General features: G+C 36.2%; 2 protein-coding genes across 3 annotated transcripts; both read left to right on the forward strand.

Annotated features, from left to right (window-relative positions):
• The first annotated feature begins 1,571 nt into the window (after positions 1–1,571).
• On the forward strand, positions 1,572–3,547 carry LOC102630988 (peroxidase 4-like). Its single transcript, XM_006466225.4, has 4 exons — positions 1,572–1,961; positions 2,045–2,236; positions 2,402–2,567; positions 3,033–3,547. The coding sequence occupies exons 1-4, from the start codon at positions 1,746–1,748 to the stop codon at positions 3,416–3,418; spliced, it is 960 nt and encodes a 319-aa protein (XP_006466288.2). The 5' UTR covers positions 1,572–1,745; the 3' UTR covers positions 3,419–3,547.
• A 3,973-nt stretch (positions 3,548–7,520) lies between these two features.
• LOC102630484 (14-3-3-like protein GF14 kappa) lies at positions 7,521–11,105 on the forward strand. 2 transcript variants are annotated; one of them, XM_006466224.4, is made up of 4 exons: positions 7,521–8,274; positions 8,380–8,502; positions 10,182–10,298; positions 10,737–11,105. In XM_006466224.4, exons 1-4 carry the CDS (start codon positions 7,792–7,794, stop codon positions 10,749–10,751), a joined length of 738 nt encoding a protein of 245 aa, XP_006466287.1. In that variant the 5' UTR covers positions 7,521–7,791; the 3' UTR covers positions 10,752–11,105. The 2 variants fall into 2 exon arrangements, with proteins under 2 accessions (XP_006466287.1, XP_006466286.1); XM_006466223.3 differs by having other exon boundaries at positions 7,527–8,274; positions 10,731–11,105.
• The last annotated feature ends 3,018 nt before the right edge of the window (positions 11,106–14,123 follow it).

Raw genomic sequence — 14,123 nt, forward strand, 5'->3', positions numbered from 1 at the left:
CCCCCTCTTCACGGTTTAAAAAATTCAGCGCCGCTATATGCCTCGAACTTAACCCCGAATTTGCGCCCCAAAATTTACCAAAACGCTATATTTTAAAACGGTTGTTTTTCCTTTTTAATTGCAATTGTGCAGCACGTGTGTGTAAGCATTGTTGATTAAACCAAACGATGTCGCTTCTTCAATTCATCGCAGTTTGTGCAACACGTGTTTGTCATTCTATTTGCTTTCGTTTCAACCCAACACTCAACACTCTGTGCAGCTAGCTTTAATTCATTGCAAACTGCAAAACCGAACGACGTCACTTCTTCAATTCATTGCAGCCGTGCGACACGTGTTTGTTCGTCTATTTGCTTTCGTTTCAACCCAACACTCAACACTTTGTGCAGCTCGAGTTTCCCAAATGGCAAATTGTCAACTAATAACACATCTTCTTCAGCCGAATTGGCAAATTCGAGTTTTCCAAATGGCAAATTCACAAATTGTTAATTAAATTATAATTTGTTAAATTATGCAAGATATCTACCATGAATCAAACATCATCTTCAGCCGTGTCAACCAGTAACACAAACACATTACCAAATCACCAGGAATTTCAAATCAACCAAAATCTCAATCAACTCTAAAAGAATTATTCCATTACCTCAGATGCAGAAATATCGGTGATGGCAATGGAGACCTAGCCAAGGAGAGCCGGCTGTTGGGAGGGGGTGCTGCCAGCTGTTGGGAGGGTGTGCTGCTGGCTGTTGCGTGTTAGCTTTGTGAGTGCCGGCTGTCGCGTGACTGTTGTGATGGCAACAGAGACATCGATCGAGTGACGGTGGTGGTCCGCCGTCTAGGGCTCGTCTGTCGTCCGTGTCAACTGTCTCGTCAGTGATTGTAGATTTTTGCGGGTGTGAGAGACAGAGAGATTTTGCTCGTATTTCTCGTCAAAAGGAAAGGTTAAACGGTGCGTTTTTTATTTAATTAAAACAGTGCGTTTCAATTCAGGGTGCAATTCGGAGTTAAAATCAGGACAAATAACTTTTTCCTAAAAAATTCAATTTTTTCATGGTACGCTAATCGCTGCTAATCATTTCGCCTACGACTCCACAAATTTCCCTGATTGACAAAAAAAAAAAGATAATAATAATAAAAACACCAATGTCAATATCATCGATTAACAACTTCATTATTGCATGCGCCTTCGTCAAATATTCTTGTTGGAAAATTGTTGGGAGCACGTATCGAATAAATATGATGACGGTGTTGAAAGCGAATTAATAGCTAAAAACAAATCGAAATAAATTTGATTATTAATTCCAATTAGGCATTCCAAAACCTCGTCGCTCGTATCCCCAGTTCCAGCTTGAGATGAGCAGTGATTATGCCATGACACCTGTTCGGCATTTGCATGGGGAAAGCAAACTTTATCAACTTTCACATGTTGTTTATCTTTCACCAATAAAAAAGTAAGCTCTGGGCCACATGAATGTGATGTCGTAACCAGCTTGATTAAGCCAACTGTTCTTGCGCAGGGCAAAATTTCATCCAGTTATAGAAGCATTATTCCCTATCCTTCAAATTTACCAAGCCACGATGGTCTCAATATAGATTAGTGTCGGCAAACTAAAACAAAAATCGTACGCCATCTCAGCAGAATTATTGGGGCTGTGTTGCTTGGGCTTAGTATTAAAGTCACTGTTTAGCGAATATATACGTATTTATAAAGGCAAAAATCTCTCTTGACGACTGCAGAAGTGCTAGATATGGCAGCAACAAGTTACTACTTTCTCCTTCTTATACTTACTTTTGTCACTGCAACTCTTGATCAAGCCAACTCCCAACTCTCAACAAACTACTACAAATCCACATGCCCAAAAGCATTGTCTATTGTTCGGGCAGGGATTATAGCTGCTATAAAAAATGAAACACGCGTAGGGGCGTCTTTACTTCGACTTCATTTCCACGACTGCTTTGTCAATGTATGCTTTGTTTGTTTTCGGTCGTTTGTCTGTTTTGTGTTATAATTAGTCTTAAGCTATTTCAACTGATTGATGACAATCAGGGCTGCGATGGATCGGTACTGTTGGATGATACGGCCAATTTCATAGGAGAGAAAACAGCAGTTCCTAACAATAACTCGGCCAGAGGGTTCAACGTGGTGGATCAGATTAAAGCTAATCTGGAGAAAGCATGCCCCCGTGTTGTTTCGTGTGCAGATATTCTTGCCATTGCCGCACGCGATTCAGTTGTTGTTGTAAGCTCCCGCTAGTCTCCATGTTAATTATATTGATGAAGATCTTGAAATCTCCAATCTTGACTATCATCAAGTCTCCTGCATGTACTAATTTATCCACTTGCTTCAATTATTATTATTATTTTTTTTTTTGGGTGGGGCAACGTTTCTTTGGCACAATTGCAGTTCGGAGGTCCTTCATGGAAAGTTAGATTGGGAAGAAGAGATTCTACCACTGCTAGCAGGGCAGCGGCAAATACCTCCATCCCTCCACCCACTTCTAATTTGAGTGCTCTCATATCAAGCTTCTCGGCACAGGGTCTCTCATTAAAGAACATGGTGGCTCTTGCTGGTAATTCAACTGTAGTTATTACTTGGTCTACACTAATATGCTACAAATTAAATTCAGTGAATCCCTTAACTTAGGTTGTGTTTGGAATTGAGGTTGGACAGCTGTAGCTTAAAAGTTACAGCACTAAAGTGTGTGTTTGGAATTGAGGTTGGACAGCTGTAGCTTAAAAGTTACAGCACTAAAGTGTTTGGTAAACACTAGTTACTGTAACTTGGAAACTATGTTGATATGATTTTTCACTTGAAAAATTTATTATATCTTTAATAATTTTATGAAAATTATTATTTAAAATTTACATTTACTATATATTATTAATTTTTATTTTATAGTTATATTTTTTTTTACAGCAACTGTAACTTAAAAATTACAGCATACCAATCTCAAACACACCCTTAATCACATACTGCAACTCTCAGCAGACCAATTAATTGACAGAGCTCATCTTATGTATATGGCCATTGGCAGGTGGACATACGGTAGGCAAGGCAAGGTGCACATCATTTCGAGGACACATTTACAACGATTCCAATATTGACACCAGCTTCGCCAGGTCCTTGCAGCAGAGATGCCCAAGAAGAGGAAATGACAATGTTCTGGCAAACCTTGACCGTCAAACTCCAACGTGCTTTGACAATTTATATTACAAGAATCTGTTGAACAAGAAGGGGCTTCTTCATTCTGACCAAGAGCTCTTTAATGGCAATTCTGCTGATTTTCTGGTCAAAAGATACGCTGCTAGCATCTCTGTTTTTTTCAAGGACTTCGCCAGGGGTATGATCAAGATGGGCAACATCAAACCTCTCACAGGAAGTGCTGGACAGATCAGGATCAATTGCAGAAAAATCAATTGAAAAATTATCTGCATCTTGTAATAAGCTACAATATTTCTAATATGAACATGTGTGGCGTTGTACGTAAACAGAGTATTAATGATTGCAGCAGCCAATCGTTATATCTGATTAAAAGTTAATTTGCCAAAACCAGAACGCTTCAGACGCAAAAAGTATCAGATGTCCAGTTACAGAGGCAAACTGAAATTGCAGCATTCATTTATAGATATGAAAAGGACTTTACGAGATCAAACCCAGTTTCCATTTATCAAAGTTGTCCGCCTTTCGCATTCCAAACAAACCAACCCATATCGCGTGATTTGTGAATAGCCATTCTTCTTGTATGTAGGTCCAGGTAACAACGTGTACATCGTTTTGGTCCCAAACTTAGGCGAAATTATAGCGTTTTCAAGGATGATCCCTGTAGCTTTTACTTTCAGAAAACTACTGGCTCCCGACAGTTATCTAAATTGAAAAGATAAAATTGTATAAGGGTTTTTCTAAGTTATATTTGTTGCAATCTACAATCCAACCAAAACATATAAACATGAGTAACATGAAAGATAGGCCAAGTGCCATTGTGTGATTTTTACATTTTTTTTTTTCAATTGGACTATTGTTTATAATAAATATAACTTAACAGGACTCAATTTATAAATAGAGTTAAAATATAACTTAGTAGAACTCAATTTATAATTACAGTAATGGCTAATCAGAGAAGTTCACGTATCTGCGTACAATAATCAATGGTTTCCATCGTTTTGTCAGCAAGAAATTAACTTAATTATAATCAAGTTAAAAACAATTTTAATGCAAAATATATATGTCTGACGGATTGGATTGACTTCATGCTGGAATTAAAATACTCTTATGTATTTCTGAACATTTTATGGTTCCTGGGTTAGGAACAAGATCCAGGATAAAAATGCAATGGGTTCAATGGTAAGCCTGTGAGCACATGTTTTTGCGCGAAGTTGAGAGTATGAATTCTGAAACAAGCAACAGACACTTCCTAGTCACTACAATAATTTAGAATTTGAAAGACGATATATATATATTTTTTCTTTTTACAATAATTTCAAATTTAGTCACAGAATAATATTAGGATTTGGCCAAACCATCTACGACAGATAATTTAATTTCAAAGCTATTATGCTTTTTTGATATCTTAAGACCTTGTTTTTTGGTCTTAGATAATTATTTTCAATAAATTAACAAAAAAAAAAAAAGCAATTGAAAGTTTTGGCTTGACTAATGTTGTATTTTTATGAACAAATTATTTTGTTACAGTAATTACAGTAGAGCCATAAATAATTTCCAAAAATTTATGTGTACATTGATATGGTTTGATGGGATTGCCTAACTTTTCAACCAATCCCTTTATGCCCTGTTGTGCATTTTTGTCGTTATGTTTTTTAAAACAAAATAAAATGATGCATGAATCATGATCGATAAAACAAAAAATTATTATTAACCAATTAAAGCCGTTGAATTTGGTGGACCCTATCACATGCAAATTTTAAATTGTTTAAAAAAGGATATTGAATCTATATTGAGCGGTCCAAATCGTACCCTCCACTTTAGTTAAAGTGGGCATCCTTTGTTAGATAATTATTGAATAAAAACAAAACCTGAAAATCACAAAGCATGACGACATAGCGGCTCATTAATTAAAATCGTGAAACACAGCAACCACTAACAGCCTCACCAACCACGTGCCACTGCGCCAGCTGCACAGCAGTTACCGTTGAGCGCAGCCCATCTGAATCAAACTTCAGTATTGGGGTATTGTTTTAATCTTTATCTCCACTTCTCTCATTCATTAGCTTCTTTTTTCAAACTAAAATTTACTTAATTTGAGTATTTGCATTTGAACTTTAATGCGCTTGACGTTCAATCTTGATGACTGACCTTTCCACCACCGTTACCACTCTTGGTTAAGACATTAAAAAGTTTTTTTTTTTGAGACAGAATGTTTGGTCACAAAAAAAGTTATTTTGCAGTGACAAACAACCAACAAACGATTTAATTTATTTTATGTCATAAAATATGTAAACGACAAAATTGTTACCTTCACAAAATTTTTGTTTGTCCACGAGGGGGGCCTCAAGTTTCCCCGAAGTTACCAGTGTTCCAAAAGAGTAAAAACCAAATCCAGCGGCCACAAAAAGGCAGAAGCACTTACCTCAACACCATTGTCTTTATCTATGAATAGCAAAGTTGGGTGCCCGTCTCCACTCTCACTCTAGTCTTTTTCATTCAAGTTCTCTGTAAACATTAATTTGAATAGCAGAAAACAAAAGAAGATGGGAGGCCATTCAATCCTGGGTTTCTGATCATCACATGCTCAACACCATTGGTAAAACTCAACTTCTCTGTTAATTAATTGCATTTTATTCTTGTTTTCAGGTTTCTTTGTAATTAACTGGTAAATGATGATAACTAAATTAATTCATATGCGGTGTAAAAAATATTGACTTGAGGTTGATTCATTGGCTTGGAGCATGCACCTTCTGCTCCACTTTGACTGAGGTTGATTCATTAGCTTTTACTGATATGTGACAATGATGATAGATATTGTAGTGATGATGTAATGTGAGCTTTCTAAGTGATAATGACGATAAATATTGAAGTAATAATGTAGTCTAAGCTTTCTCAAATTAACTAACAAGTGATATGAATTATCTGCAGCGAAATCTTGATTTTTCTCTTTATCTTAAGTTTTCTTGATGAATTTAAATGTTATGTAATTGTGCAATTGCAACACTAACTAATTTTTCTTTTTATCTAAATATTGATGATGCTCCTCTACATATTCCTCTTTTAGAGGATGAAGTGGATATGGCTATGCCATCATGCTGTCATTCAATGTCATCCATCGCGTGCAGTCATACAACACGCTAATTGCTAAGTTAAAATCACCATAAATAATCAACAAAGTGTTGGCTCCATGGCTCCACTGGTAATGGAGTCTCCTTAAGTGGCTTGATTGGGTTTGCTCCCCAGTTCGAGTCACAGGGAAATCGCATTTGTTTAGAGAACATGTGCCTCTCGGTTCGAACAGGGACTTTTAGTATGAGTTGTGGTACGGGCTTAAAGGTACATTCCACAGTTGAAACCCTCCCCAAGATACGTCGTGGTAAAAAAAAAAAATCACCATAAATACATCACATGTGTACGCGACAATAGTAAAACATAATTGGATGATTGCACTGTGATCTAGTGCTATGATTGTAACATACGGGTATCACCGACAGTACAAGTCATTTTATTTGTTTATAGCTTTGCTGTTGAACGACCACCAGACATGGAACTCTTACTAATTACATGCTTCTTCAACAAATTAACTTGCACATATTTTCATTTTTTTTCAAATTTTGACGACAAGCAAGCCATCCCAATTCCTAAGGAGCCCTGGTGCGAACCCAATTGTATGCCGAGGGCTACTACTAGGCCATGGGCGAAGCTATTTTACCGTTACCTACATATGACCAAGTTTTTTCGTTTTTAAGTAGCAGAATGATATTATCGAAATAATAGTCAACTCAGACGAAGAATAAAGAAATAATAGTAAAGTGGGCGGCGACAGTAGTGCCATTTGCTCCATTTGGGCCATAATTATTAAATACACCCCTACCATTTCCGAGAATCCCACTTTGTTTATATGCACTCGCAATATGTCTTGAGCCAGAACCATTATGTTTACGAATCAGGATAATGATCGCCCCATTTATTGGAACCTGTTCAATACACCCGCATGATTTGCTAAGAACATCCACTTTATTTCATGAAAAATGGCACATCCACTTCTTTTAATATATTAACGAATAATAAACGCATTTTCTATTTTGCAATTTCTTAGTGAATGATATTTTCCCCGTGTGAGGATCATGAAAAAGAATTCAAACGTTCGCACGTAAAAAACTCTTGATGTAGAAAAATGAATTGAAAAAACTTTTTACTTAAGAAAATTGTTAGTCCAAATCGAAAGAACAAATCTTTGACTTAACGGCCCAGTAGGATAGAATAGGATTCCGGTCAAATAATCCAATATCATCTCTGTCATTCCCACTCTTATCTCCTATCAGCATTATTGGTCCTAGAAAACCATCCACACGCGCTCAAAATCAGCTTAACCTCGCACCTCGGTAAAAACGCCGCCGTATCCCTCCACAAACAAAACAACTGCAACTGCCTGTCTGGCTTTGCTAGTAGGTAGCGAGTAATAAGAGCTACTCACTCTCGCGCGTAAGTCCTCCTGACAGTCATTTGGAGCCAACTAAATTCCTCGTAATATAAGCCACGCTCAAATCAAATCTCAATCACTTGAATATTTTTCTTTGAAGAAGATCCAATTCCCCTCCAGTTAACTTTACAGTTTCTGCAATTCTGCTATGGGAACCCCGACGAGAGAGCAATACGTTTACCTGGCGAAACTCGCCGAGCAAGCCGAGCGCTATGAAGAGATGGTTAAGTTCATGGACAGCCTCGTCACTTCCTCCACTCCGGCGACTGAACTCACCGTCGAGGAGCGCAACCTCCTCTCCGTTGCTTACAAGAACGTCATCGGCTCTCTTCGCGCCGCGTGGCGTATTATCTCCTCTATCGAGCAGAAAGAGGAAGGCCGCAAGAACGAGGAACACGTCTCGCTGGTCAAAGACTATCGGTCAAAGGTAGAGTCTGAGTTATCTGACGTGTGCGGGAGCATATTGAAGTTGCTGGACTCGCACCTTGTGCCTTCGGCTACTGCTGGTGAGTCCAAAGTCTTCTATTTGAAGATGAAGGGAGATTACTACCGTTACTTGGCGGAGTTTAAAGTTGGTGATGAGAGGAAGGCCGCCGCTGAAAACACTATGTTGTCTTATAAGGCGGCTCAGGTAATTTCGAATTTAGATTTACTATATAATCCTTTTTTTTTTCCTCCGTTTAAACAGAATTCATCAAGTTATTAAATAATTTCGAATTAATTCCCTTGTTTGAAGGATATTGCACTGACTGATCTGGCGCCAACACACCCTATAAGGTTGGGGCTGGCACTCAACTTCTCAGTGTTTTACTATGAGATTCTCAATTCATCAGAGAAAGCTTGTACCATGGCCAAACAGGTATGCTTCATTCCTCATGGTTGCCAGAGGCTTATAATAATTATATTATTATTTTAATTAGTAAATCTATAACTACTATAGTGTTTTGTATCAGAGTTGCTTGCCCTGCCGAGTTTATTGATTAAATATCACTAACACCGGAATTCATATCTAAACATAATTCCTTTGTATATATAATTAATGTTGATGGCTGCTAACTTATTGAGTTGTCATGAGTTGTTCTAACGTTCTTCATGTGTATCCATTAAACTTGTCAATTTAATTCTCACTTTATTTCTGTTAGAATTGGGCCTTTATATCTTCATGGCTGCTTCTTGCTTCTACTAGAATAGCATTGGAGAATACAAACATCTTATATCTGGTTGATCATTCTGTTTGTATTTAGCTGGTTATTCATGTTGTGTTTTCAGTTATGCCTCCTTTTAAGACTCTTGATTTTATAGCTGGTACATTCATGTTGTATTTTCAGTTATGCCTCTTTTTAGGACTCTTGATTTTAAATCTATTTGATCATACTGGTCACAATTACCTGTTCTTTCGTAACTGCTTTTCCAGTTGTGCCTCTTGATTCTTCTGTGACAATCATTTAATGTTATCATGTTGCATGTTCAGTATTCATAAAGAATGCAATTATCACAATAAAGAGGCTTTGAACAAAAGAAAAGAGTATTGGAAATTCCTCCATGTTATTGAATTGCAAATATGTCTTGGAAATATTACTTTGAAGAAAGCCAATTTCACAAAGAAGTAACTCTGCTGCCTATATAAGTCAATTTTGTTAATACCGAGTTTTAAGTTAAGAAAGTAGTTAAGCATCATTTTCACTTCTTACGGGAGAAGACATTGACAAGGTTAGTTTCTCCTTTTCTTGGTTTCTAAGCTGGTTGTGTCTGAGATGACTGATGAGATCTAACCTGGTTAAATCTTCCTCAAGTGAGTGTATATTGAATATTACTAGTGCAGCATGCATGTTATGGGCTAGATTGCAGTTAGGGAATTTTCTCCATTTGTTAATTGTGTTATTTTAAACAAATCCTATCATTACGGAGATAAGGATTAAGCATTATTTTTAGGAAATGTATTTGAGTGGTATGCTGATAATTCCCTGAGTGTGTTATGCAAGGTAGAGAAATAATGGTTTATGGAAGGCGCATAATTCCAAAGGCTGACTTGAATTCTGAATGACATTGTCCTGGCTCCTGGGTAGATCCATAGGCAAATGTGAAAAATAAGTCACCTGTACTTGTCAGCCCCAGGGATCATGTTTTCAGAAGATTAAAACATAAGTTCTGATAATGAAGCTATAGTGAAGCTGTAGCCATTTAAATTTCCAAAATGGAGACAGAACAATGTCGATTATGCGTATCAGTAAAAAGAATTGAGACAACTCAGCTCATTAGGAATTGAGAGAATTGCTGATATGCAAAAACAATAATATGTGTGGAGTCTAGTCTTTGATGCCTAGCTAGTTAAAACATTGTTTAATTGTTATCACTGCACCTAGTACTAAAGTGCATTCTAAATACCATGATGGTTAATAATGGCTGATCACGACGAACATCTTTTGCTTGTTCCTTTTCTTGGTCTGTATGTGTGGTACACAAGCATGAAGTTCTTTGTTTTACTAAATCAGTTCATGTATGTGGAACTTTTCAAATAATTACTTTTGAGTTTTTCAGGCCTTTGAGGAGGCCATTGCTGAGCTGGACACTTTGGGTGAAGAATCCTACAAGGATAGCACTCTTATCATGCAATTGCTAAGAGACAACCTCACTCTGTGGACCTCAGATATGCAGGTCAGTGCAATTTTCAGTTCAGGGGTATTTATTTATCTTGTGCTACAGGTGCACATGCAGAGATAAATAAGAGATAAATGAGAAACTTTTGAATTTTCTAAATATTTCAAAAGTAAAAGCAAGAATTTGGAGTCATTTTTTAGAGGAACAAAACAGTGAACAGTGTGTCTGTAGCATGTATCCAGATGACCTCATCTTGTAAATCCTAGATATTGCTTCAAACTCAATGAGAAACTAAATAATGTTAATCTATGCATACAAATGCACTCAACTATTAATTTTGTCTAGCACGGTCTTTGTCTGCAATAAATAGTGATTACGAGTCTGTATATTAGGTAACAGGGTAATTGTACCTTCGATGTCGGTCATTATTGTCTTTTTTTACTAAATTTTAGCCAATATTTTAGTGATGTGATACTGGGCTTTGTGCAGGAGCAGATAGATGAGGCATAAGGGTATGGATCGTTTGCTCCTCTGGGGAGGTGGGCTTTTGAATGTCATGAATTGTAAAGCAAGTGTGATTTTAGTTGACTATGTATCGGTTGTAAACTTGTGTTGTCTTCCTTTTGGATTTCGTTACAATATCTGACAAACTTTATGCAAGTGGGACGAGTAGGTCAGTATATGATGTGCTAAGTATGTAGCTTCTATATGGCTTTGAAATTCTTCAGCCTGCAGCAATTTTATTAGCCAGTGGATATAGAACTACATACCAATTCTGGCAACCTATTACAAATCCTCAAAGATTAAATGGACTCTTAATCCCTTTAATCAAGTATAATACACAAACTTAGAAGTTATTGGGTATGAGCTTAATGGTTACTCTAGTTTATTTCGTGATTAATTGATGTGCTTGTACACAGGTTGTCTAGGTCGCATCATGTGTGTTCCCTTGATTTGTTATGTTGCTTGTGTGGGACAATGCCTAGAGAGAGAGAGATGAATAGGTGATGAATTTCATTTTTAAATCTTTGAAGACAAACAAAGATATACATATTTGTATCTATTGTAACTGATGAGTGATAATATAGCCATATTTTACGGACACGCTATTTGCTTCATTGATGTTTATATATAGAGGTATCAATGTGCATGAAGAGACACATTTGATAAAGTTATCTATTTTTAACCTCCCCACCCCAAACCCGAAACCGTCTATATCAAACTTCATTTTGAATTTTTGATAGTTAAGTAAAATTCAGATTAAAACATGGTTTAAATCTCGGTTTCAAGTGAAGATTTGATCAACCACTGGGCCTTAGTCCGTGGCTAGAGCTTGTGAGGGAAGTGGTTCGAATCCTTACAGAAGCATTGTGGGGGTTTATTTAAATTTATTTTTTCATCTCTTAAGCGAAGGTTGAAATCCCTCGATTATTAAAAATGATTAAAATTTAAGTTGTTATATATAAGAGTTGATGTGAATTAATTTAAATTATTATATAATTGTAAATATCAATTATAATGTAAATTAGTTTAAGTTATAATGTGATTGTAAATATTAGTTATGATGTAAATTAATCTCAATTATTATGTGATTGTAAATACCAATTATAGTATCATGTAATATGTAATATCTTAAGTAATAGTCTCATTTAATTTAAAAAAAAAAAAAAGTAAAGATTTGATCTCTACGCATATCCTCTATAGGGCATGTGATAATTCTATCATACTATGAAATATTGAGAGGCTGACTGGGATGTTCAGAGTGGGTTTTCTTTTATCAAACCATGATAGACGATGATGAGACGCGGTCAACATTGAAGTAGAACTGAGAATATCAGATGAGTGGCACACCTAATCACTAACTTTTCTTGATTATGCAATGAGAGGTTCTCAGTTTGTTCAGAGTTGAATCGCTAATTAATGTTAGTTAAACTCCTAACATTAAAAAAGAAGAAAAAAATTAAATAAAATAATAAAAATAGTAATAAAATATCGTTAAGATATTGGGAAAGATTTAATAAATAAATAGCAAGTGGGTTAGATGGCAAAAGGGGGGCAAACAATTAGATGCGTAACAAGTCATTTTTTATGAAAGAAATTGAATTTGCAATCAGCGCTTATCGTGGAGCAGCAGCAGAAGCCATGGCTGATGTTCTGGATGCATGCTTTTGATGGCACGGCATTTTATAGAGAGAATATGGAGGGATTGTGAAGAAGTTCTTCCGACTTTCGAGAGCTCGAATCTCAACCACAATATAAGACTAAATCTTAAAAGAGTTTCCTTTGGACCACCACAACCCCCACCCATTGTTTGCATGTTGTATATGATCTGAGCTTTGCTGATCTCTGTATTAAGCACTTACAAGTAAACAAGTCAAGTTAAGGCTGCTGCTGGGTTTTGCAGCATACACGTGATTTGCAAATTAAAATTTGCGGTGGTGAAAAGTGCTTCTTTATTTTTGGCCACGAGAATATTTGGGATAGAACCACTTAAAAGAGATGGTAAAAAGAGAGCATCCCTAGTAAGGGATGCAAAAGGGGTGAAAATTTTGTGTCTTAAAAGAAGGCGATTTGATTTTTTATCTTAAATTTTAAATTTTTAAGTGTTTCTTCCATGGATGCAAGAGGGGTTTATTACATGATTTGTCAATTAATGCCGGTGCACGTAGTTTACAACTCTCAATGTTCTTCCTTTTTGACTGTACAATATAGTAAGGAACGAGAGGTTGGGAAGTGAATTTAGCATGTATGCCAGCCAATTCAAAATATATGAGTCTCAATTAAAGGACGATTTACAATTATGGCCCAGTTCCAAACTTCCACTTAAGTCAATGGGATTGAAATAAATAAATAAGAATAGTGGAAAAAACATATTAAGCATTGTTCATCCCATTGGATTGAGTTCACATTTCACACTCTTCAAATATGTAAACGGTAGACAATGCACTCAACCGGCTTTATTCTGGCACCCCATTTCAATTAATATTTTTATGATACAGCTAATGGTACATCCTTTTTAGAGTAATTTATTGGTTGCAAACGGAGCTACATATTTATGCTTTTCCTTTTTCAAATTTACTTTCCATGAATCACACTGCTTCCATAAGGAATGGACAATGACCCAATTCCGTAGAACTGCATGCAGGTTAAGGGGTTAAAAAACAAGATCATGATTCTCTCTTTATCTGATCTTCGTCTGAGTAAATTTTATTAATATGATTGGTGATTAATAAATTAAAAAAAAAGTATTTAAATCCTAATCATCCACTAACACTAAAACACAAGTGGCACAAGATTCGTAAAATATCAGGAGTGCTCAGATCATGAGAGGATCCTGATCCTAAAAAACAAGTGCAAGTGTGATTCTCTGAAAGATAATTACTCGAAAAAAAAAAGGATTAGGTAATCGTGATTTTCTAATTATCTAATTTTAAACTTTGAACAAATATTCTCTTCCGGTTAAATATTTTCAAGGACAAAGCTTGATTATTTGGGTGACAAAAGTATAGATACTTAGAAAATGATATTTCATTTCATTTATGTTATTGTGCTTAGTCGAAGCGTAGAGATTATTTAAGCTATCGTTTTAGATTAAACTATTTGACACAAATTATAATAAAAATATAAGTAAAATAACAGTGTAGTCCAGAGCTATCCTCCTTATTCTCATTTTGAACCTCCATTAATTCACTGCTCAATGTTTGGTTGGTGGAGGTCTGGAATTCCATGAAAGAAGATATCATTCAACTCGTCCTCGTTGGCTTAATTTCATGCATCAATCACACTTCCTCAGTTAAACCTCCCATCTCTCGTTCTCTCTTTCATCTCGGTTGACCGGGGCGAAGAGTCTAATGAAATTACGAAATGACCCTGATCAATCGA

Source organism: Citrus sinensis, chromosome 7, assembly GCF_022201045.2.
Source record: "Citrus sinensis cultivar Valencia sweet orange chromosome 7, DVS_A1.0, whole genome shotgun sequence".
Taxonomy (NCBI): domain Eukaryota; kingdom Viridiplantae; phylum Streptophyta; class Magnoliopsida; order Sapindales; family Rutaceae; genus Citrus; species Citrus sinensis.